This window comes from Bos grunniens, chromosome 26 (genome assembly GCF_055505025.1).
Source record: "Bos grunniens cultivar Pamir isolate PY7600 chromosome 26, Bosgru_T2T1.0, whole genome shotgun sequence".
Lineage (NCBI taxonomy): Eukaryota > Metazoa > Chordata > Mammalia > Artiodactyla > Bovidae > Bos > Bos grunniens.
This window is the reverse complement of record NC_141190.1, coordinates 39636672-39663033: the sequence shown is the minus strand read 5'-3', so window position 1 is coordinate 39663033 and position 26362 is coordinate 39636672. Positions and strand designations below refer to the sequence as shown.

Below are 26362 nucleotides of genomic sequence, written 5' to 3'. Positions count from 1 at the left end.
CCTGATACAAAGAACTGACTCATAGGAAAATACCCTGATGCTGGGAAAGACTGAAGACAGGAGGAGAAGGGGACGACAGAGGATGAGATGGTTTGATGGCATTACCAACTTGATGTACATGAGTTTGAGCAAGCTCCGGGAGTTGGTGATGGACAGGGACGCCTGGCATACTGCAGTCTATGGGGTCGCAAAGAGTCAGACACAACTGAGCGACTGAACTGAATGTTTGATCCAGCCATATCACTTCTAGAAATTTAGTCTATACAGCACACACATATTTTAAAACGTGTAAAAGGTGTTCTCTGGGGAATTTTAGAATAGCAAGCAGAAACTATATCCTAAAGGTCCACCAGTGGAGAAGTGGTTGAATAACAGCTATCAGCTACTATGTGAAAATAGTTGCAGAACAGTGTATATGGTATAGCTTATAGCCTTCTTTTGACTTAAATTTTGAATGCATATATATGCATATGTCAAGATGTTTCTTTGCTGCAAATAACAAATCCCTGACTCAAATCTCAGGACAGAGTCTGTTTTGAACCTCAGAAGTCTGGAGGTTGCATGGTTCTGGAACTGCTTTATTCAGTAGTTACCAATACCAGCTCTTTTGTTCTACCATCTTTCACATATTGATCAATCCTCAAGCTAATGAACTAGCCTGGTTAAAGTTGCAGCAGTTACCAGTCAAATCCAGACACAACCACTACAGAAGGACTGTGGGTTCCTGCATCTCTTTTTATTAGAGCAGGAAATCTTGCCTGGAGCCTCCCAACAGACTTCTCTTCACATCAGACCTCATTGGTCAAAGTGCCAAAAACATACATTGGCCCACACCTATACCAACCACAGGCAAGAGCAACAGTTCTGACACCATGACTGAGTCAGACCAACCACAGGACTACCTCCCAGGACAATTACCCAAGAGATGAGGCTGGATAAAAGCATATCTTTGGGGTACCGTTAGAAAGGAACAGGTGACTGCTAATACCTATGCCCGTAAATTTGATGTGTACAAACAGGTCGTGAAAGTCAGCAGGAAGCAGGAAGGGTGGTCAAGAGGTTATTTCTTCTACTTTCTTTACATACCTCAGTATTACTTCAATTTTTATAACAATTAGCTGTTACCACTGTAAGTAGGTGATACTACTTATTGGCTCTGTTGAGCTTAGTCGTGTCTGACTCTTAGCCCCATGGACTGTAGTCTGCCAAGCTCCCCTGTCCATGGAATTTTCCAGGCAAGAATACTGGAGTGTGTTGCCATTTCCTCCTCCAGGGGATTTTTTTGGAACTTGACTCAGAGATCAAACCCACATCTCTTGTGTCTCCTGCATTGGCAGGGGGTTCTTTACCACTAGAGCCTGCTGCTGCTGCTGCTGCTGCTGCTAAGTCGCTTCAGTCGTGTCCGACTCTGTGCGACCCCATAGATGGCAGCCCACCAGGCTCCTCCATCCCTAGGATTCTCCAGGCAAGAACACTGGAGTGGGTTGCCATTTCCTTCTCCAATGCAGGAAAGTGAAAAGTGAAAGTGAAGTCGCTCAGTCGTGTCCTACTCTTAGCGACCCCATGGACTGCAGCCTACCAGGCTCCTCTGTCCATGGGATTCTCCAGGCAAGAGTACTGGAGTGGGGTGCCACTGCCTTCTCTGAGAGCCACCTGGGAAGCCCACAATACTACTTCTAACTACACATACTGCAAATACATGAAATTTTTTTCAGATTGTAAAAAATTCAAATGTGGATAAAGGTCACATCCTTCCTTACCTTTCCCTAAAGGTAACTCCTGCTACAAGTTTGAAGTATACCCTTTCAGGCCACCTAAGCACGTCCCTAAAAAAATGTGTATGCCATATGTAGGTGAGAACACACGTATATATGGAAGAGAACTGCATATGTATAAACGGCAGTTTTGTTTTGTGGGATTTTTTAAGTGGTAACATGCCATATGCTGTTATATAGTTTTCCTCTCACTCTACTATATTAAGATATTTTCACATTAGTACACACAGATGCATCTCAGCATTTTTAACTATTTGTATTCAACACTTTAGACATGCTGTGCTTTATCCATTGAACGCCTAATGAACAATCAGGGTTTTTTTAATGCTGCAATAAAGAAGGTTTATACATGCCTCCTTGATTGAACACGTTTCTCTCAAGGAGATTTAAGTTTTTTGTTTAATTTGTATTAGAGTTATCACTGCTCCACATCCTTGACAAAACTTGTATTTTCCATCTTTTTTATTTTAGTCATCCTAGTGTGTGAGCAGTGGTTTTAATTTGCATTTCCCCAATGATTAAGAAAGTGGAGTACCTTGTCCAGTTTATTGTACTTGGACTATCCTTGTACAGGAAGAATCTGCTCAAGTCTTTTGTCCAGTTTTCTTTGGGTTGTACACCTTTTATGAATTTGAAGGCATTCTTAATGTACTCTAGATATAAGCCCTTTGTCATATATATGTCTTCTGCAACTTTCTGAATTGCCTTTCCATTCTCTTAATGGTGCTTTTTAATAATCAAGAATTTCTTTATTTTAGTAAAGTCAAATTACCAATTTTTCATTATGGTTGGTACTTTTAAAGTCTTATTTCATTTTAATAAATAATATACCACTTGTAGTGCTTTAATATTGAAAATATATGATAATAAAGTTTTAATAAAAATCAAAAATTTAGTAAAGTCTACTTTTTTATTACTGTTAGTTCTTTTAAAACCTTGTTTAAAAGATTTAAGGTCAAAAGACAGTCTAACAATATTTTCCTTTAAAAGGCTTATTGTTTAACCTTTATTATTTAGATCCATATCTATCTGGAACTGATTTCTGTATATGGCATGAAGGGCCAAAAACCAAATTACTATACTAACAGTACAAGAGTATTTTATTTTGATTGATAATACCATTCAAAAATGGCCACAGCAATTTATGCTCCTCCCAGCGAAGTGTTGTTGCTGTTCAGTTGCTAAATCATATTCAACTCTGCAACCCCATGGACTGCAGCATGCCAGGCTTCCCCGTCCTTCTCTAGCTCTCAGAGTTTGCTCAAATTCACGTCCACTGAGATGGTGACGTCATCCAACCATCTCATCCTCTCTTGCCCCCTTCTCCTCTTGCCCTTGATCTTTCCCAGCATCAGGGACTTTTGCAATGAGTCAGCTCTTCACATCAGTTGGCCAAAGTACTGGAGCTTCAGCATCCAGTAGTCCTTCTAATGAATATTCAGGACTGATTTCCTTTAGGATTGATTGGTTTGATCTCCACACAGCAATGTGTGGCAGTTCTCATTTCCCCAGTTACCTGCCTTTATTTCTTCTTTTCACACTTTATATAATTTTTTCCAATGTGAGGATTTCCTTTTTATTTCCCTGCTGGGACTATCTTTGGGACTGCAAAACATTTATATATTAATTTTGCAAGAACTGAAGTCTATTCAATATTGAGTCTTTCCATCCAGGAACATGGTATTGTCTCTCTGTTTATTCAGGTTTTCTTCTATGTTCTCCAGTAGACTTTCCTTCCCAACAAACCCCTCCCCTCATATATATGCTATCTTTTTTGTATGTTCAATAGATTTTACGCTATTTCTTCCTATTTGTGCTATGGTTATAAAAATGCATCCCATGGCGTTATACCTTCAGACTGGTCACTGCTAATAGATAAGAAGAGTCACTGATTATTTTATATTAATCTATATGAAATCTGGTCATCTTATTGAAATTGTATTTCACCCAACAGTTCTCAAATGATTTTGGTTTATATGTTCACATATCTACATATTGACTGTATGAATACATAAGAAAGGTGTGCAAAGAAAAAAAGATACTGAAGGTTATTTCTAATTGTTACCTCAAAGAGGTGGACCTGAAAGATGCCTTTCATATCTTACTCTAGACATATCTCAGATTGTGATAACTGATAGTAGACTAATCTCATCTAAAACAGTTTAAAGTAGCTGACTTAATAATTGTTAAAGAATACTCTTAGCTTATGTGTTTCTTAACGTCATGACAAATGCCATTTTACTTAATTATGAGCCGTATGTCGTTATCTTCAAATTTAAACAGATGCACAACCATTTCTAAAAATATGAAGGAACACATTACTACAGATGAAATCCCACCTGTTTTTTGTAAATTTTCAGTTGTTCTTCGAAATGGGCACAGAAATAGGGAACCGTGTCCTTTTCACCTATGAAAAAGTGATACAAAATCTATTTTTCCTTCCCATGTTTAAGACAGAGTTTAGTGTCTATTTCATCTTTACACTTACTTTAAACACTGACAGCCCAAATGTAACCAAGATTGTCTAAAACTAGTATTTTTAAATGAAGTGCTAAGCTAAAGATTTGATTTCTCTTTTTCCCCCAATTAGACTAAACTGAAACATACTGAAGATGTCAACTATGAAACTGTGGCATTTAATCTATATATTCAACCAACTTGTCAGAAAAGGTTTCATGTGGTTTATAATAAATTAATAAAAACCCCTTAAAGCAAGGATATTAAAAATTAAAGTTTACTGAAGTCTCACAAATATGAATTAAGTTTTGAGTGAACAATATTCTGTAAACAATTTTAAAATCAGCCCCTTTGAGTAATCTAATTATATTAATATGATTTAGCTATTCCGGTTAAAATACTTGAAGAAATTAAATCCTTAATATTTCAAACAACAAACCTTTCACAGCAAACATCTGAAAAGAGATTTTACTTATTCCATGAAGACACTGTCTCGTTAAGGTATTTCCTGCTTCTACACATACTGGCTATATTTACACTTTTCCAAAATTAAGCACTGTAGTAAAGTATTCTTCAAAGAAACAACAAATTAAAATCTGTGAAATAAGCTATGTGATGCTCTACTTTGCAATTTTTTATTGTTAATTACTTAAATTGTCAGCAACCACTATTATTAATGCTTTTAAGATTATTGTATCACTATTAAATCTCAGTGTACCAGCTACCATCTTAAATGAACTATCTGGCAAAATAAATCCAAACCTATGAAGTATCTAGGATTTTAAAAACATCTCCTCTGAAATCATCATTTGCAAACCAAATAACTGACAGGCTTACTTCTGTCCAGCCGAGGTCTTGGATTATATCTATACCCAACCTGGCTCCAGAAGACAGGCACAGAGCCTCGTGTCTGAATAAATGACAGAGTGTGATTATGCACATGAATTAACTGCTCAGTCTCCACATAATTTGCAACATTTCCATTTTTATCCACTCCTCTTCGCTTATAACGCATTCCTAAAAAAAAATTAAAACAGCAAAAATTTTAAAAATTAGTCTGGTTTGGGGGAGAATGGATACATGTACATGCATGACCAAGCCCCTTCACTGTTCACCTGAAACTATCACAATACTGTTAATTGGCTACAGCCCGATACCAAATCAAAAGTTTTTTAAAAAATTTAATGGAGTATTACTCAGCCATTAAAAAGAATACATTTGAATCAGTTCTAATGAGGTGGATGAAACTGGAGCCTATTATACAGAGTGAAGTAAGCCAGAAGGAAAAACATCAATACAGTATACTAACGCATATATATGGAATTTAGAAAGATGGTAACAATAACCCGGTGTACGAGACAGCAAAAGAGACACTGATGTATAGAACAGTCTTATGGACTCTGTGGGAGAGGGAGAGGGTGGGAAGATTTGGGAGAATGACATTGAAACATGTAAAATATCATGTAAGAAATGAGTTGCCAGTCCAGGTTCGATGCACGATACTGGATGCTTGGGGCTAGTGCACTGGGACGACCCAGAGGGATGGTATGGGGAGGGAGGAGGGAGGAGGGTTCAGGATGGGGAACACATGTATACCTGTGGTGGATTCATTTTGATATTTGGCAAAACTAATACAATTATGTAAAGTTTAAAAATAAAATAAAATTTAAAAAAAAAAACATTTGTCTTTCAGGATAGCCTTGGGGATCTAACATGCAACTGCTTGGCAGCACAGTATCAACTTACCCCAAAATTATGCCTGTATTCGCTAGTGTTTTTTAAAAGTTGAAGCTGAGATAATGCCTGTAAACTAAAAGAGGAGGGTTTTCCCAAAGGTGCTAGCGCTAAGGATTTATTACAGTGATACAAGCTGTCAGTGGGAACAACGGTATTTAGAAGCACATCCCAAGTGACTTACTGCTCTTTTCCACAATATACCTCCTTTTCTTTCCCCTTTTGTTAACACTCTCCCATTCACTTCTCTCCAAAAAATTGGTCCCCAATTACACCACACTACTGAGAGTCACTGAGCACTTTGAAACTGTTTTTCCAAATCCATTATTGCCATTAGCATTTCAATTCATCTGCAATGTTCCATTCTCGCTTGGATCTGATTTGCACACTATTACAGCCCTCCACTTACCTGCTCTGTGTCTACTTCGGCGTGAAATGAGAGCCACTAGAAATCGTGGGTAAATGTCATCTACACAGGTGGACTCCTGAGGTGGGGTCTCTGGGCTGCTTTTCTCATCGTCAGATGACTCATTATAATTAACCACAAGCTCTTCAATCTGCACAAAACCTTGGATGATGGGGATGATCCAAAAGTCCACATCTCGTGTCTGAAAATAATATGAACACCATGTTATTTCTATTCTGTACAGCACTGCTATACTTCCTTAAATCCAAGCAGTGGACATCACACACTTGCTAGTTTATTAGAAGCAGAAACTTTCCATTCTTTAATCATATTTTCTGCTTACTGGAGAACACTGAGGAATGAAGGGAGGGAGGGGGCAGAGCCTTTCATTTCCTTTATGGTGGTCATTCAAGAAGAGCTGCCTGAGAGGGACCAGAACATAGGAGCTGGATGGCTAGGTACAAATTCAGGCTCCACCACTTACTGCCTCACTCAGGAGAATGACTTAACCTCTCCAGGCCTCCAGACATTCTGCTTTGTGAAATAAGACAACAACCTCATAAGGTTACTGTGAAGATTAAATGAGTAAAATCTAAAATGCCTGCCTGCTTAAAGTAAGGATTTAACAAATGTAGCTAATTCCTGTTGGTATAAAAGAAGATATGGCTTAAAGGTTGCTTTTCAACTCACAATTGTATTAAGCCTTTAGTAAAACCAACTTTGATCACTTAGTTATGAAACACAAAGGTCTATTCTACTTTCTAGTTTAGACAAAGTCTTGCTTTGTGCCCAGCTAAAATCGCAGTCAATGAACCAAAAAAAAATCATTTCCATAAATATTTAAAAAGTCATCCAATGTAATTAGGTAAGTATTAATTAAAGGCAAAGATCTCCTCTTAGTCTTTAAGACTAAAAATACTCAGAAAATTTCTCAACTGACTGTATCCGGGGACAGTAAAGGATGAAAAGTGCTCCAGAGAAGTTGTTCTTTGTCCCTCTTTCTCCCCTGTCTCCATATCTGTATCTACCCTTGATACAGATTTCAGCATCAACTTCAAATCCACCCCCTTTTTTTTTTTTACAACCGTATCTTCCAAGTCCCCTCACAGTTCTGTTTTATGGAGCCTGTAGACAGGATCTCAGGAAGGTGATTAGAGTTGAAAACAGTGAGGCGAAGAATCTATCCACATTCATTATTTTCATTACCATTCTCATTATTTATAATTTTGTTCCAGCAATAAATGCAAATGAGGAAACAGGAACATTTAATAACTGGGATTCCCTAGTGGCTCAGACGGTAAAAGAGTCTGCCTGCAATGCAGGAGATCTAGGTTTGATCCCTGGGCTGTGAAGATCCTCTGGAGAAGAAAATGGCAACCCACTCCAGTATTTTTGCCTGGAAAATCCCACAGATGGAGGAGCCTGGCAGGCTACAGTCCATGGGGTCACAAAGTGTTAGACATAACTGAGCGATTTCACTTCACTATCTCATTAAAGGAAAACTGGGCTTCAACATTTCCAGTGGGTAAAAACAAAATATCTTTTAGAGGAACTCTATGGATTTAGTTCCATATCTTTAAATTACGAATGTCCTATGGGAACCTGCTAAAAAGATAAGTCTGTGGCCATATAGCTGAACTGTGAATCGCCTTAAAACAGTACCTTGGTTTTCCCTAGCTAAATGATTCCCATTCTACAGGGTAAAACATTATGTGAGTTTTTAAATTTCTTTTAGTACAACTTAAAAATATTTGCTTAACAATTATAACTACCTTAGAATATTTCAGAAACAACTACTCACACCAATCTCAGTAAGGTCTTGTATCATGTATTTATTCCAAAAAAATCGGTCATCAACCTGGAAAAGGTAGAAAACAAATAGGTCAGAAACACGTTGCTTCAGTTTTCCCACAGAGGCCACACAGGTCCATAAATTGCTCTGGGAGCAAACCCTGCTCTGAGCTGTGAGGTGTACCTTTTGCCAGAGGGGACGGGGGTCCTCCCCAGCGCTTTGCCTTTGCACTGAATTGGTCAGGTCGTAGGTCAAGCTATAGTAAAAGGATTCCGAGTCCATGAACATCTTCAGCAACTCCTCGAGTAATCTTCTCTCCAGCTTCTCCTTTTCTTTACTTTCCTTAACCTATAAGAAATGTATCCACTATTACTGCAGGAATTAAATGCAAGACATTATGTGGATACCACACAACTCCCTAGGAGAAAAGTGAAAAATAATCCCAAGGACATGCAGGGACAGTGCTTTAAGATGATGAGTAGTCTGAAAATAAGTCTCCCAGCAGGAAAGTCACCCCTCCATTTAAAACTAATCGAAGATGAATTCTAAGCCCATATCAGTCAAACTCTTACTTTCTTTTTATTAGGAGCAGACACATTGGATTTAATATGCGTAAAGGTCTTCAGTAGAAACTTTGAGTCATCAGGAGATGGTATAATCTTCTCTGGTTTGTTAATTCCAAAATGATGCTTCTTACAGAGCTACATAATTAGGAAGAGAAAGAGAATTCATTATTACTAATATCTGCTTGCTAAATGTTCTAGCATGAGTGCACAAGTGTAGCTACTGCTCAAGCATTGTGGTTAAAACCTCAAGAGCAAGTAAAATGACCAAGCAGTCCACTGATATTAGAAAACACAGCTGTGGTTTCAAGGATTAGAAAGCTACAGCAGAGCACAGGCGAAAAATACAGGGCAGGACATACTTGGGGGTTATAGTAAGCTCTTATCTAATATAACTGAAGAATAAAATGCTCTGGTTGGGGTTCATCAAAGCTTTACAAACTGGCATTTAAGATTTCCCACGTGGCTCAGTGGCAAAGAATCTGCCTGCCAATGGCAGGAGGCTCCGGGGTAGAGAAGATCCCCTAGAGGAAGGCATGGCAACCCACTTGAGTATACTTGCCATGGATAAATCCTATGGACAGGGGAGGCTGGTGGGCTACAGTCCATGGGGTTGCAGAGTTGAACACGACTGAAGAGAATTGAGTATGTACAGGCACACAAGATTAAAATTATTGCAATATACACATTTTCTATGCTCTAGGAACATTTCTTTACAGCAATACGTGCTAAATATTAATGCTAGTTAGTGGAGTGTTTTGGGTGAGAAGATGCCAAGAGTCTGCTCTATTAGGAATCTTAAAATCTGGACATTTCAACTACTCTTTCCCCTTCTATCCTCACATACATACTGATAAAATCAGCATAAAAACACACTCGTTGGGTCCAGAGATTAAATTTGAAGAACCAAAAAGTTGGAGCTGCAGGAAATGAGCAGCCCACAAAGGTGAGGAAGAGGATGGAAAGGTTTAGACAAGAGAAAGGCACAAAGGTTCTAGAGACAACTATCTGGTTAGAGTCGAGCATTTTACATATAATTTCATGTGACTCAACACACAAACCAAACATTCTAAAGGGGACACATGGATTCTATTAACCATATGCAGACTAATGCCATTTTTTCAATACACTGGTTGTATTGCTGTGCTAAGTGCCAGAACCCTGTTAGGAGGTAACATTTACTATATGCTTATTATTAGTAGTGTCTTACTTACAAAATAACTATTACTAGATAATAGGATGAGAAAAACAAGGAGAGCAAAAACTAGTCCAAGTTGGGTTTTTTTCCTTTAATTATTAACTATTTGTTTTTGGCTGTGCTGCATCTTCACTGCTGTATTGGCGGGGGCGGGGGGGGGTGCTTTCTCGAGTTGCAGCGAGCTGGGCCTGCTCTCTAGTTGCGGTGCACAGGTTTCTCATCGTGGTCACTTCTCTTGTTGCAGAGCACAGGCTCATCCCAGACCAGGGACTGAACCTGTGTCCCCTGCACTGCAAAGCGAATTCTTAACCACTGGACCACCAGAGAAGTCCTAGTTCAAGTTCTGATAGTAAGTTATTTTTTTAAAAAAAGGAAGGAGGCTGTTCCTGTTTTATCAGATTGGAAATGGAGACTGATAATTGAACCAAGAATTTACATGTAATGCAATCTTATGGGGTTTATGTCTTTTTAAAGCTCTGGCTATCAAACACTCAATTTACATGGGTTTCACAACATGACTACAACTTTACATTCCTCCTGGCCTACCAGGGGAAGACAAGGGAACCCAAGGGGAAGTAAAAAAGATCTACAGTCATCCTGCTGAAACTCAAACTAACTTAAATTTTCTTCCAAGGCTTTCCTTGGTGGCTCAGAGGTAAAGAATCCACCTGCAGCGCAGGCGCCACACCAGATTCTGGTTTGATCCCTGGGTCAGGAAGATCCTGAGGAGGAGGGAATGGCAACCCACTCCAGTATTCTTGCCTGGAGAATCCCATGGACAGAGGAGCCTGGTGGGCTATAGTCTGTGGGGTCCCAAAGAGTCAAACACAACTGAAGCAACTTAGCACACACACAAGCAAAACTAACCAGATCATGACATGATGGGGAAGGAGAGAGAAAAAGCATATGGATGTTGCTCCAGCAGTTCTCCCTGTTCCCTTCTTTCTGCCTGATCACTCAACCAGCACAGAAACATAGATATTTCTCTCCTCTAACACCTTCGTGTGCCAGCTAGGATCCTATGTCTTTACAACCCTCACTGCCTCCAATTCCTCTCCTCCTGTTCTCTCCCCAGCCCACTGCAACTTGGCTTTGGCCCTCACCACTCCACCTTAACCTATCTTCAGTGTGACCCATGTGGTCTCCTTGGCTAAATGCAATTTGGATTCCTGGTCCTCATCTTAACTGATCAGTAGCATCTGACACAGTTCCTCTGTCCCTCGTCCTCTCTGATACACTGTCTCACCTGACTTCCACTGGCACTCTTTACCTCTCTTACTGGTTCCTTCCCAACCATTTCACTTCCTAACATCTTGGCACCTCCAGGTTCAGTCCTATCTGCATTCACTTTCTCAGCAATTTCATCCAGTCTCCTGGCTTCAAATACCATCGACATACCAATCCTTCTCTCTCAATAGTATATTTCTAGCTCTGCTCTCCTCCCAAATTCTAGAACCACAAACGCCAACATTTCCACTCGGATTTCCATCAGGCACCTTACACTCAACACATCCAAAACCAGACCCTCATCTTCCCTCCCTGCCTTCATCTCCTGTGGCTCTCTTCCCTTTGCTTACTCCGCTCCACCCACATCAGCTACCTGCTGTTCCCCACACGTCAGGGCTACTTCCACCTCGGGGCCTTTGTTCTAGCTGTTCGTCCTCTTCCCAAATGTTGTTCAGTTGCTCAGTCTTGTCTGACTCCTTGCGACCCCGTGGACTGGCAGCAATCCAGGTTTCCTGTCCTTCACCATCTCCCAGAGTTTGCTCAAACTCATGTCCATTGAGTCAGTGATGCCCTCCAGACATCTCCCGAGATATCTCACCATAATCTCCGCCCCTGGCACTCCACCAACCACTCTTACTGCACTCAATTTTTATTTCCCATAGCAATGATTACTTTTCAACATAAGACATAACATAATCATCTTAATGTTTACTGCCTGCCCCATGTTCCCCAGACACCTTTGCTTTATTGACTCATCTCCAGGGACCTTAGCAGTACCTGGTACAGGAGGTCACACAAAAAAACCTTTGTTAAATGAATGAATGGGCTCTGATGTTACAAATGTGAAGTGGTAACCTCCAGATTCACACACAGGTCATAAGAGTAGTCTTGGGAAACCATCACTCCCCTTCTCCCATGAATACACCTCACGCCCCTCGACGTTGGTTAGTGCAGAGCTCCTGAGACAGCCAAGAAGCTCTGTTAGTCCCCTGCTGCTGCTGCACTTTCTTTTTTAAAAAAGTCTGAAAACATGCCTCAAACCTAGGTATAAGTTATTACAATTTTAATGTTCCAACAGAATGTTATGCATCTGTCAGATACAGTTATTCCTTAAGAGCATTCAAGCCAGCAAGATTTTCCCCCAGGAATACATCAAAGATGATTATTCTAAATATCGAGCTATTCTAAAGTAATCTTGTAGCAGCACACCTAGCCTACACCCACACTCCCCTCATTTGCAGAAGGACGGGAGTTGTTTTTCTCTGCAAGGCTGGCTTCCCACTGTCTCCCCTTAAGGACTGGGGCCTTGTCCCATCATCCATTCCCCTTTACTCTATTGCAAACTCCCTCCACTGGCCCCTTTCCTATCACCTTTTAACACTACTGAAGTTTGCTGAATCTTTTTTTTTTTAATCATTCCTCAACCCTGAAATCTCTATGCCATAGTCCTTGGAACTGTGAGGATGCTAGTCTAATTGGGGTAGATCAAGGAGTGATGGCCCAGTGAAATTCCTGAGGCAGAGTGAAACAAGGACCCCTCGCCCCCCAACACTGAAAAGGACAAATCAAAGAATGTGGCAGTAATGATCACTTCCTGCTGTCTCTTCCTCTGGTCCCCATGAAACCCATCTCTCTGGGCTCTTACCAGACCTCTGACTGTTCCTTCTCTGTCTAGCATCTCTACCTCTAAACATGATGGTGGTTCCTGACATTCCATCCTTAGCTCTCTGCCCATCCTTCATGCTCTGCTGAGAAAATTTCATCCTCTATCCTCTGGAGAAGGGAATGGCAACCCACTCCAGTATTCTTGCATGGAGAATCCCATGGACAGAGAAGCCTGGTGAGCTATAGTCCGTAGGGTCGCAAAGAGTCGGACATGACTGAGCGACTAACACACACATCTTCATTTTAACTACTACTATATTTAACTCCTTATTGCCAAATTCAGACTTAAATTGAAGAAAGCAGGGAAAACCACCAGACCATTCAGGTATGACCTAAATCAAATCCCTTATGATTATACAGTGGAAGTGAGAAATAGAGTTAAGGGACTAGATCTGATAGATAAGAGTGCCTGATGAACTATGGACTGAGGTTCATGACACTGTACAGGAGACAGGGATCAAGACCATCCCCATGGAAAAGAAATGCAAAAAAGCAAAATGGCTGTCTGGGGAGGCCTTACAAATAGCTGTGAAAAGAAGAGAAGTGAAAAGCAAAGGAGAAAAGGAAAGATATAAGCATCTGAATACAGAGTTCCAAAGAATAGCAAGGAGAGATAAGAAAGCCTTCCTCAGCGATCAATGAAAAGAAATAGAGGAAAACAACAGAATGGGAAAGACTAGAGATCTCTTCAAGAAAATTAGAGATACCCAGGGAACATTTCATCCAAAGATGGGCTCGATAAAGGACAGAAATGATATGGACCTAACAGAAGCAGAAGATATTAAGAAGAGGTGGTAAGAATACAAAGAAGAACTGTACAAAAAAGAGCTTCACGACCCAGATAATCACGATGGTGTGATCACTCACCTAGAGCCAGACACCCTGGAATGTGAAGTCAAGTGGGCCTTAGAAAGCATCACTACGAACAAAGCTAGTGGAGGTGATGGAATTCCAGTTGAGTTATTTCAAATCCTGAAAGATGATGCTGTGAAAGTGCTGCACTCAATATGCCAGCACATTTGGAAAACTCAGCAGTGGCCACAGGACTGGAAAAGGTCAGTTTTCATTCCAATCCCAAAGAAAGGCAATGCCAAAGAATGCTCAAACTACTGCACAACTGCACTTATCTCACATGCTAGTAAAGTCATGCTCAAAATTCTCCAAGCCAGGCTTCAGCAATACGTGAACTGTGAACTTCCAGATGTTCAAGCTGGTTTTAGAAAAGGCAGAGGAACCAGAGATCAAATTGCCAACATCCGCTGGATCATCAAAAAGCAAGAGAGTTCCAGAAAAACATCTATTTCTGCTTTATTGACTATGCCAAAGCCTTTGACTGCGTGGATCACAATAAACTGTGGAAAATTCTTCAAGAGATGGGAATACCAGACCACCTGACCTGCCTCTTGAGAAACCTATATGCAGGTCAGGAAGCAACAGTTAGAACTGGACATGGAACAACAGACTGGTTCCAAATAGGAAAAGGAGTACATCAGGGCTGTATATTGTCACCCTACTTATTTAACTTATATGCAGAGTACATCATGAGAAACGCTGGGCTGGAAGAAGCACAAGGTGGAATCAAGATTGCCGGGAGAAATATCAATAATCTCAGATATGCAGATGACACCATCCTTATGGCAGAAGGTGAAGAGGAACTAAAAAGCCTCTTGATAAAGGTGAAAGAGGAGAGTGAAAAAGTTGGCTTAAAGCTCAACATTCAGAAAATGAAGATCATGGCATCTGGTCCCATCACTTCACGGCAAATAGATGGGGAAGCAGTGGAAACAGTGTCAGACTTTATTTTTTGGGGCTCCAAAATCACTGCAGATGGTGACTGCAGCCACGAAATTAAAAGACGCTCACTCCTTGGAAGGAAAGTTATGACCAACCTAGATAGCATATTGAAAAGCAGAGACATTACTTTGCCAATAAAGGTCTGTCTAGTCAAGTCTACGGTTTTTCCAGTGGTCATGTATGGATGTGAGAGTTGGACTGTCAAGAAAGCTGAGCGATGAAGAATTGATGCTTTTGAACTGTGGTGTTAGAGAAGACTCTTGAGAGTCCCTTGGACTGCAAGGAGATCCAACCAGTCCATTCTAAAGGAAATCAGTCCTGGGTGTTCACTGGAAGGACTGACACTAAAGCTGAAACTCCAGTACTTTGGCCACCTCATGAGAAGAGTTGACTCATTGGAAAAGACTCTGATGCTGGGAGGGATTGGGGGCAGGAGGAGAAGGGGACGACAGAGGATGAGATGGCTGGATGGCATCACCGACTCGATGGACATGAGTTTGGGTGAACTCCGGGAGTTGGTGATGGACAAGGAGGCCTGGCATGTTGCAATTCATGGGGTCACAAAGAGTCGGATACAACTGAGTGACTGAACTGAACTGATGTTTAACTCCACATTTCTAACTCTACTCTTTTGCTCTGAGCTCATGACCCCAAAATACATTTCCCCACTATTGACACTAGTCTCTCAAGTTCAGCATCTCCAAAACTGACCAACATCTATTTCACAAATCTTGTTCCTTCTCTGGTATGCCCTATCTCAGGCAATACCACCAACTGTACCACTTAAGCAAGAAACCTTCGAGTCATCTTCCGTTACTCTCCCTGATAAAGTTTCTTCTATCAACCCCAACTATTTCATGTTGATTGCTATTGTGTTAATTCAGATCCGTATCTTTTGCCTAAACCATTGCTTCTCGAGGGAGGTGCTACTGGCTTAAAAGACTTCTTTTATGCACAATCATCCCACTTAGAGCACAAAACCTAACAGCCTCCTTTCATGAACTGGGGAGTCCACTCCAGCACCACTTGAAGCACTCCAGGCTTCAAGTACTGAAAAGGGTTCCAGGCTTCCATTTAGTTCCCTTTATTGTGTAGAGATCACCTGGAGAAGGGAATGGTTACCCACTTCAGTATTCTTGCCTAGAGAATCCTATGGACAGAGGAGCCTGGTGGGCTACAGTCCATAGGGTCGCAAAGAGTCACAAGACTGAGTGACTAACACTTTCACTTTTTTTCACTGTGTAGACCAAATCTCCACCCACCACTGCCTACTTATGGACCCAGAACCTAGGAGGCCTATGGCCTCTATTTAAGCTGCTATTCCATTTTTGGTCCATGAAGATAAGATGCAGTTTCCCTCTAGGCCTGGCAATGTCTTCCTTGTTTTTCTTTTCTCTTTTTTTAATCTACTCTCCTCCTGGGCTTGGAACAGAGCTGACAGAGGCTCAATATCCCTTAACTTCCTTATCAACAACTTCAAAAAATGCTAAAACTTGAAAGGGTATTTTTAAAGTTTGCTACAAGCTCATCTAATGATAAAATAACCCCAAAAGAGAGGCTATTTATAGTCATCATTTACCTTCCTCAGAATGAACATTTATCTGATTCTTTAAGAAATATGAATGTGTAGTTTTGTAGGGTAACATCCCAGACTAACTGCCCATATAATAAAATACATGGAATAACCTTTTGGAAAGCCCTCAAAATCTGAATTCTAAACTAAATTTAGCCTCAAAGGTTTCAGATAAGGATTGTGATATGCACAGCAGAGCATAAAGTCACCACACCATCTCTCTTAAAGTTGATTTTTCTTTTTTTTTTTTGAAAAGTTAAAAATGTAGTTTACTGTACTACACTTGATCTTAGCCAAAAGGCCGAGAAGCAATAAGGTGATTTTTCTAAAGAGAAATTTAAAATTACTTTAAACATAAAAATTTTCAATTAATATTTTAGAATCACCCATATATATAGATAGTGGTAAAGAATCTGCCTGCCTGCCAATGCAGGAGATGCAAGAGACCCAGGTTCAATCCCTAGTTCAGGAAGATCCCCTGAAGAAGGAAATGCCAACCCACTCCAGTATTCTTGCCTGGAAAAAAATCCCATGGACAGAGGAGCCTGGTGGGCTACAGTCTATGGGGTTGCAAAGAGTCGGACATGACTGAGCACTTGTGACAGTCAGCATATATATATAGTTAACTTTAGAAAAGAAAGCATGACCACTATCTCATTTTATAAATTCATTTATTTTTAATTGAAGGATAATTGCTTTATAACATCGTGTTGTTTCTGCCATATATCAATATGACTCAGCCACAGGTATACATATGTCCCCTCCCTCTTGAACTTCCCTCCCACCTCCCACCCTACCCTAACCCTCTAGGTTGCCCCAGAACCCTGGTTTGAGTTCCCTGAATCATACAGCAAATTCCCATCTATCTATTTTGTGTATGGTAACGTATGTGTTTCTTTGCTACTCTCTCCTTTCATCCCACCCTCTCCTCCCCCGACCCCCACACCATGTCCACACATCTGTGCTCTGGCTGGCTCTCCGTTGCTGCACTGCAAACAGGTTCACTATCTTTTTTTAAAGGTTAAGTTCAGTCCTACCAAGAAATAAGAATATAGAAAATAACTTCTTGGAATTCCTTCCAGTCCTAAAATGCTTTGTTTAGACAGAACTCTTGGGATTACAACACACAGCGTGTACAGTAAGATCACCTTCCCTTTTCCAGAGGCCCAGCCAGTTCTGCATAATATGTGCTTAGGCCCTTATCACAACATCGATACACACAATCTCAAAAAGAAAACCACAACCACAGCACCACAGTGCTCCCCTAGTATTTCTACTGCTCTAACCACTTAGAGTTCACAACCAAGATTAAGGGCTGATGTTGCTGCTGCTGCTGTATAGGGAAAGGAAAATAAATGATTTTACTTTATAAGTTGATATCTATTTATGTCCATCAGGAGCTAAAATTTTAAACAGATGTCTAATGGGAAACCAAATATGGAAAATGATGCAGTTATCTATTAGAGCAACGAGATACAGCAAATAAGATATGCAGACATGGAACATAAGCCTATAAAACTTTAAAGGATGTTTTTCCAAAAGAAAGAATATCTATGTTCTCATCTATTTGAACTCCAAAGATTCTTCATATCCTTGTATAGATCTTTTCTTTTTTAAATGGCACACTGCTTTGAAAAACAGTCTGGCAGATCCTCAAAAGGTTAAACCCAGAGTTACTATATAATACAGCAATTCCATTCCTAGGTATAGAATTTCTTTTTCTCACTAGAGAAATGAAAACAATGTCCACCCAAAACTTATACGTAAATGTACAAGTTTTGTTATGTACAGAAACTTGTATATAAATATACAGCAATATTATTCACAAACAGCTCCAAAGTGAAAACAACCCCAACGTCCATCAACTGATGAAAGGATAAATAAAATGTGGTATATCCATACAAAGGGATAAGAAGAAATTAAGTACTGACCCATGCTACAACAAGCATGAACCTTGAAAACACGGTGCTAAATAAAAGAAACTGGGCACAAAAGGCTACATATTTTATGCCATGTAGAAGAACTGTTCAGAACAGGCAAATTTATATAGATACAGAAAGTAGATTAGTGGTTGCCTAGGATTTGCCTGGGGTTTGGAGGAAAATGAGTGACTGCTAATGAGTGCAGGGTTATTTTTATAGTCATGAAAATGTTCTAAAATTAACTGCAGTGATGGTTACAAATCTGTGAATATACTAAACACCACTGAATTATGTGCTTTAAATGGATGAACTGTATAGTATGAAAATTATTTTAAGAATTGGCAAACATAATAAGCCATACAAGTAAAGTAAAAAGTCTACTGGGGTAGAAAACTTGAAATACTAGTAATTCCCAACTCTGTTACAAAATGCTTCTGCTCCAATGACAGAAGACAGATGAGGTCCTTGAAAATCTGAGAACAGTGACCACAATAAAGAGCCCAGGGGTCCTGAGGGGAAAGGTAGAAAGCAGTGGGTATTCAAACACAGACACAGATGTCCAAATTATAAAGACATACTAAGAAGCCCTAGACTTCCCTGATAGCTCAGTTGGTAAAGAATCCACCTGTAATGCAGGATTGGTAAAGAATCTGCCTGCAATGAAGGAGATCCCAGTTTGATTCCTGGGTTGGGAAGCCACTGGAGAAGGGATAGGCTACCCATTCCAGTATTCTTGGTCTTCCCCTGTGGCTCAGCTGGTAAAGAATCTGCCTGCAATGCAGGAGACTTGGGTTTGATCCCTGGATTGGGAAGATCCCCTGGAGAAGGGAAAGGCTACACACCCCAGTATTCTGGCCTGGAGAACTCCATGGACTGTGTAGTCCATGGGGTTCCAAAGGGTTGAGTATGACTGAACAACTTTCACTTTCAAGAAGACCTAAGAGTCAGCTTCATTTAAGAAAGTCTTCTGTGCATAAGATACATATGGTCATGAAAAATAACAGGAATTTTTTAACTAATAGAAGTAGGAAAAATATACAAAGATGCAAAATATAAAAACTACCCTGAAAATTTGAAATATTGCTCCTCCAAAGAGCTGGAGACAAATGGAAAGCAGGGGACATATGTATCCCTATGACAGAAACCAATACAATATTGTAAAGCTATTATCCTTCAATTAAAACTAAATTGTTTTTAAAAACCAGAATATTGACATTGATCATTTCTATGTGGGAGAATATTTTTCCTCCTCCTCAGTTACAATTACTATATAATCAAAAATAAAAAGCCCCACAAAAATTTATCATGCTTCTAAATGCTCTTTTTAACTGGCATTATATGGAAACTAGAATAAGAATACCAAAAATTTAAATTAACATGTCAGAAAATAAGCAGTTTGTGATTTTCAACAGAGCTGTTCTTTGCCCTTCTATTGTTCACTGTCATAAAGCTGCATTAACAGAAAACAGGATTAAAGGAAGGGGAAAAAAGGCTTAAATGCAAATTCCTGAAATTATATTCTCTTGAGAGAAACCAATGCCAAACTATCACTAAATTGGGATCTGGAAATACTTTATCTATAATCACGTTTATCCCTAATTAGCCAGGGTCATTATATATTTCCAGCTCTTAACATGGACTGTACCTTTAGTACCCTGGCAAATGCCATCGCTCAGACTGTCCAACAGTACAGTAAAAACACTCAGCTATGTGGGACTATCTCATTTTCATTTGCATGTGAAGATGATCTCATTCACTTGAGAGTGTCAAGAAAAAAAAGGAAAAGTCTTCAGAATGAAGACATTTTAAAAGCTCTCATCACGGTCACATTTTTTTTGTTGTTTTAAAATTCCACTAAATGTTATTACCTAAAGATTCCTCCCCCTCCACCACCCACCATCTATACAATAGTCAGCTGAAGCTCCAATGCTTTGGCCACCTGATGCGAAGACCCAATTCACTGGAAAAAACCCTGATTCTGGGAAAGACTGGAAGCAAAAGGAGAGGGGGGGTGGCAGAGGATGAGATGGTTAGATAGCATCACTGATTCAACAGACATGAGTTTGAACAAACTCTGGGAGATGGTGAAGGACAGCAAAGTCTGGTGAGCTGCAGTCCATGGCACTGCAAAGAGTCGGACATGACTTAGTGACTGAACAACAACAATCTCAAATGATACAGACTGATGGCCACGAACAGCATCTTCCTGAAAAGTCCACTAGGCATCCTATGCAGGCCTCTGGGTGAGGATAGTTCATTTCCCCAGAATTGGGGGTGCCAGATGTGCAAACTGATGACTAACAGGTGACCAAGGTGCTGAGGAGCTGGTCTCTGCTCTAACTGTCCAGGCCCCCAGCTTACTGCTCAAACCAGCACGCTACCCAAGGAGTGCTCACACTCAAGGCCAAGACTGGTGACAGAAGCCAGGCTGATCTTTCAATTTGTCAGCAGTCATCCAAAAGACACAAGTTTACTGGCTTAATCAACGCATAAAATTTTTTTAGTCTGCTCTTTGCTAAAATAAAATGAAAACAAAAACTGCAAAACACTTGTTTTTAACAGGCCCAACTGCCACCAAAGTTACTTGTCTGAGGATCAGCAATAGTAAATAGTATTCTATCTCTAGTACCAATCAAAGGAAATAAGTACTTGAATCTTTTTTTTTTATTCCTATAACAGAGTATCAGTGTCCTCCTAAATTCATTTTAATACTGGTCTGTTAGACTGTCAAACTTCCAGAAAGATCTGAAGCACAAAAATTACTATATTGTTACCGCATACCCTGTTTTATTGTGCTTTACAGATGCTTTTTAAGAGAAAAAAAAAAAGAGGTTTGTGGCAATCACAATGAACAGGTTTACTGGTACTGTTTTTCCAGCAGCATTTGGTCACTTCATGCGTCTCCCATTTTGGTAATTTCCCACAAGATTTCAAACTTTCTCATTATCATCATATTTGTTATGGTGATCTTTGATATTACTGTGAAAAGACTGACTCCCTGAAAACTCAGATGGTGGTGAGGGCTTCTCTGGTAGCTCAGATGGTAAAGAATCCGTGTACAATGTGGGAGACGTGGGTTCAATCCCTGGGTTGGGAAGATTCCTTGGAGGAGGGCATGGCAACCCACTCCAGTATTCTTGCCTGGAGAATCCCCATGGACAGAGGAGCCTGGCAGGCTGTAGTTCATGGGATCACAAACAGTCAGACATGACTGAGTGACTAAGCACACATTTAGTATCTTAGCAGTAGTATTTTTAAATTAAGGTATTTTTTTTTTTAGGCATAATGCTCTTGTACACTTAACAGACTATAGTGTAATATATACATATCTCGTATATGCACTGAAAAACCAAAAAAGTCATGTTATTATAATTATTTGCTTTATTGCAATGGTCTGGAACCAAACTCATAGTATCTCCAAGATATGCCTGTATGTATTTTTTTAAATAATTTAACCCTGTGCCTCAATTTCCTTCCCCAACATTCAGCCTAGAAAACACATACTGAGTTGTGGGGCAGTGGACACTATGCTACCTGTTACCTGCGGTTCAGGTAACAGGGAGGCAAGCCCAGCAGAGGGATCCAAGAACAGACGGCCTAAGTCCAGGTCTGGATGCACCACGAGCCAGCTGTGTGGTTAATCCTTGCCAAGCCTTCTCTCTTCACCTGTGCAACATGGATTCTAACAATGCCTACTTCACAGGATGGCCCAACGGATGAAATGTGATTATCCATTTAACCCTCAGGGCCTGTCTGGTACACCACACAGTGATCAAATTAGGCCAGGGCTATGACAGTGTGATGACACCCCTAGATGCCACATCCCCACACTGATAGTAGGCATGATACAAGTGCTTTCAGGGGTTATTTCTGCCAGTGTGGAGACAAACACTGGCCCCGGGCAATCTCATTATCTTGGCCCTAACTTACTCAACTTGTGGGCCTGGTTTCCTTTTAGAAAATGAAAGTCTAATAGGTCAGGGTTTTGTTTTTTTTTTTTTCTTCTTTAAAAAAAAAAAACAAACAAAAACCCAACTTTAAGAAAAAAAATTACAAGAGAAATATAGCTTTAGAAAAATTTCAAGACATATAGATAAAAGAAGATACTATGCTAAGTCACTTCAGTTGTGTCTGACTCTGTGCGAACCCAGAGATGGCAGCCAACCAGGCTCCCCCGTCCCTGGGATTCTCCAGGCAAGAACACTGGAGTGGGCTGCCATTTCCTTCTCCAATGCATGAAAGTGAAAAGTGAAAGTGAAGTCACTCAGTCGTGTCTGACTCTTAGTGACCCCATGGACTGCAGCCTAACAGGCTCCTCCGTCCGTGGGATTTTCCAAGCAAGAGTACTGGAGTGGGGTGCCATTGCCTTCTCCAAAAGAAGGTACAGTAGAAGTTAAATCTAACCTCCTGACTCTCCTCACCCTAAATCAGTTTTCAAATTGTGCTATAGTGACTCAGACGGTCAAGAATCTGCCTGCAATGCGGGAGACCTGAGTTCGATCCCTGGGTCGGGAAGATCCCCTGGAAAAGGAAATGGCAACCCACTCCAGTATTCTTGACTGGAGAATCCCATGGACAGAGGAGTCCGGTGGGCTTCAGTCCATGGTGTTGCAAAGAGTCAGACACAACTGCGTGCCTAACACACACAGGAGTCCCCAGAAGCAGAGGTGGGTTTCCAGCAAAGGCAAAGTAGGCAGGGCCCCAAGGAGAAGCTCTTCCCCCATCACCACCTCAACCAGTGCAACTCTGCTTCTATGCATCTTAACTTACTGGCTTTCATAGATTTTAAAACAAAGGTTCCACACCAAAGTCTGAAAACACAGGACTCAATTACTCTAAAGATACCCAGCGCTAGAACTCTATGATTCTGGTCTATTAAATCAAATCCTCATGGTTGCCATTACACCCATATCAAGTTGCCATGAAATTTCCTGAAACTTCACCTTACCTCTAGCTCAAGATCCTGAGGTTCCATTTCAGAAAGTGATAGTACAGCAATTTTGGTTACTTTACAGACTTCATGGTCTCCTGGAAGTTTGCCCACCAAGGCTTTCTGCCGAATTAAAATAAGCCACCACGGAAGATCTGAAAGAGAAAAGGCATATTGAGTGTCTGGTTTCTATAAAGTACTGCTGTCCTAGCAAGCTGAAGCTGAGTAACACAGTATGCAAACAGTACAGTCCTTTGGTGAAAGTGAAAGTCCAAGTGGCTCAGTCGTGTCCATCTGTGATCCTCCAGATGCAGGAATTCTCCAGGCCACAATACTGGAGTGGGTAGCCTTTCCCTTCTCCAGGGCATCTTCCCAACCCAGGGATCAAACCCAGGTCTCCCGCATTGCAGGTGGATTCTTTACCAGCTGAACCACCAGGGAAGCCCAAGAACACTGGAGTGAGTAGCCTATCCCTTCTCCAGTGGATCTTCACAACCCAGGAGTCAAACCGGGATCTCCTGCATTGCAGGTGGATTCTTTACCAACTGAGCCACCAGGGAAGCCCACAGTCCTTTGGTAAAGAGCACAACAAAGACAGAAAAATGGCCCTAAAACCTATGAAAAGATGTTCAATGGAGATGTAAATTAAAATGTTTTAATACCATTCTCACCCATCAGCTTGGGGATAATAAAAAAGTATTGTTAGGACAGCACATTCTGACAAGGCTGTGGGAACCAGGCACCCTCATAGCGCTTGTGAGAACACAAAGAGATACAACTTTTTCAGATGTTAATTTTACTATAACTAACATTAAAACATACCCACTTACTGTTTTACCCAGCAATCCCACGCTTGTGAATTTACCCTGAAAATACATCTCAACTAAACAAAAATATATACACTCAAATCTATTCACTGCAGCAGTCTAACTGCAAACTACTGGAAACAACTTGAATGCCCAAATTCTTCAACAAAGAATGCCCCATTCTTCAACAAAGAATGGTTGAACAAACTATGGCACATCTATGGAACAGAGTACTATAAAGAATTAGCTCTTAAAAAGAATTCAAAGCATTCTAGAAACTGATAAGGGGATAAACTGGATATATTATTCATGTATTAATATCTTTATTATTAATATAATAAGATATAGTATTAAATCAAAGCACAATGGAGTAGCTAGAGTACACTACCCTTTCTGGGAAAAAAAAAAGAAAGAGAAAAACATATTTGCTCATTTGTATAGAAAAAGAGAGGAGAGATAAATTAGAAATTAACGAGGTTGGTTACCTAACAAGGGGTAGGTGGAAATGAGATGGAAGGAAGAGAAAACAGGAATGAGATAAAAGGGACTGGAACTGACAGCTCTCCAAGTACACCCTTTGACATACTTCTGACTCTGAACCACGATAATGTTTTACATCTCCTCAAAAATAAATGGTTCAAATTAATCAGAATATGAAATGAACCCAAGATGAAATGTAACCCAACTCTGTTACAAATGGAAAATGTAACCTATGTAGGAGACAAGGAAGAAAAAAATTAAGTAACTTTGGAAAACAGTATTTTGTATAGATAAAGACAAAAAGAACTGTATACAATATTGTACTCTGGTAAGCAAATTATTGATGTTTTTGAACTGTGGTGTTGGAGAAGACTCTTGAGAATCCCTTGGACTGCAAGGAGATCCAACCAGTCCATTCTGAAGATCAGCCCTGGGATTTCTTTGGAAGGAATGATGCTAAAGCTGAAACTCCAGTACTTTGGCCAACTCATGAGAAGAGTTGACTCATTGGAAAAGACTCTGATGCTGGGAGGGATTGGGGGCAGGAGGAGAAGGGGACGACAGAGGATGAGATGGCTGGATGGCATCAATCCAGACTCGATGGACCTGAGTCTGAGTGAACTCTGGGAGTTGGTGATGGACAGGGAGGCCTGGCGTGCTGCGATTCATGGGGTCGCAAAGAGTCGGACACGACTGAGCGACTGAACTGAACTGAACTGAAGCAAGTTATTTGTCAGAAGAGTATGGGTTAGCAATTCCAGAACTACTTCATGTGCACACTAGGACTGAGCAAATAAGTAAACATATTGATGTAAGTGGGAGAGGGGTATAAAACAAAGAAATACTTAATAAATATAAGAAAGAAAGGAAAGAAAATGCTTAGAGGCCCAACAGTTATCTTTTCAATCTGAATTTCTACTTTTCACAAAAGGTTTTTATTTAAATAAGAAACAGTCTATGAAAGCCAGCATGTAAAAGCAATTTTTCATTCTGAGACTATACCCTTTAAAAATACTACCTAATTACTACCAAAAAAAAAAACACCCAAAACTATTGAAACAATGTTTCAGAAATTTATTATAGAAAAACAACATGGTGGATATATATTGTGCTTATGAAAAAATATTTTTTAAAAAGACACAGTATTTTAATTTCTTCCATTTTTCTCCCAAATACTAATCCACTTTCATTTTAGGCATAGTGCTTTGGAGATGTGCATTAAACATTTCATAAATACAAGAGTTTGGAAATGTTTCATAAGTCTTTATAAAGTAGAGTGGAAATTCACTCCAAAGTTTCAAGGCTTTTATAAGTCATTTCATTATTCACGATCATTAAACTTTAACCAAGGACCCACCATGTGCTGGGAAGTACGTCAGGCACGGATTAAGGTTACCAAGCATTTAACACACAGTAAACCCAACACATAATAAAGCACATAATGCACAGAACACTTGAATGTTACTGCAGTCAGCTGAGTAAAAGGAAGCCCTTACCACAAATCTCTTAACCTTACAAGAATAACTTTTATTTTACATGGAACAATTTAGAGTGTTGGCAGAGGATAAGACAAGCCAACATTAGGAAGCCCTCTTCCTAGTTTATGCCTTCTTGTCTTCTTATTAACATTATGAACTGCAATTTTAAAAAATTACAGCAATGACAAAAACACAATGTGCATAATCAAATGTGATAAATGTCTTTCTCATATGCCATCTCATGGCATAGTACCAAAAATACCAAATTTCAAACACAGAGGTTTTACCCCATACATAGACTCACTTGGGAAAACAAAAAGCACGCTTTTTACACGAAAATGCTGGTATTGTCAATACTGAAATTCAACTTACAAACTTAAAATCACTTAAAACATTACAGACTTAAGTTCAAAATACCTAAGGGGTTATAATGAAGATTAAAACTGAGAAAATACAATGTAAATGATCTCAAACAACAAGGAACAAAATTTGTGAACAATAGTTTCCCTTTTCAGAAAAGCCTCAATGTGTTCTGACTTAGACGTCAGAACTCAGACTCAAA

At 40.1% G+C, this 26362-nt stretch overlaps 1 protein-coding gene and 1 non-coding gene across 6 annotated transcripts in view; both read right to left on the bottom strand.

Annotated features, from left to right (window-relative positions):
- Positions 1–26362, bottom strand: part of INPP5F (inositol polyphosphate-5-phosphatase F) — a 94620-nt gene that overhangs the window by 23196 nt on the left and 45062 nt on the right. For all 5 annotated transcript variants that reach the window (XR_015155666.1, XM_086378643.1, XM_086378647.1 and 2 more), the window contains 7 exons: positions 23055–23191; positions 8737–8865; positions 8348–8512; positions 8174–8230; positions 6376–6574; positions 5070–5249; positions 4115–4182 (listed from right to left, as the gene is read on the bottom strand). Coding sequence is in view for 4 of the 5 variants with exons in the window: in XM_086378647.1 (XP_086234773.1) it covers positions 4115–4182; positions 5070–5249; positions 6376–6574; positions 8174–8230; positions 8348–8512; positions 8737–8865; positions 23055–23191 (935 nt within the window). In the remaining variant the exon portion in view is untranslated. The remainder of the gene's footprint in view (positions 1–4114; positions 4183–5069; positions 5250–6375; positions 6575–8173; positions 8231–8347; positions 8513–8736; positions 8866–23054; positions 23192–26362) is intronic.
- LOC147344433 (U2 spliceosomal RNA) lies at positions 16302–16497 on the bottom strand. Its single transcript, XR_015155909.1, has one exon. It is a non-coding gene; the product is annotated as a U2 spliceosomal RNA (small nuclear RNA).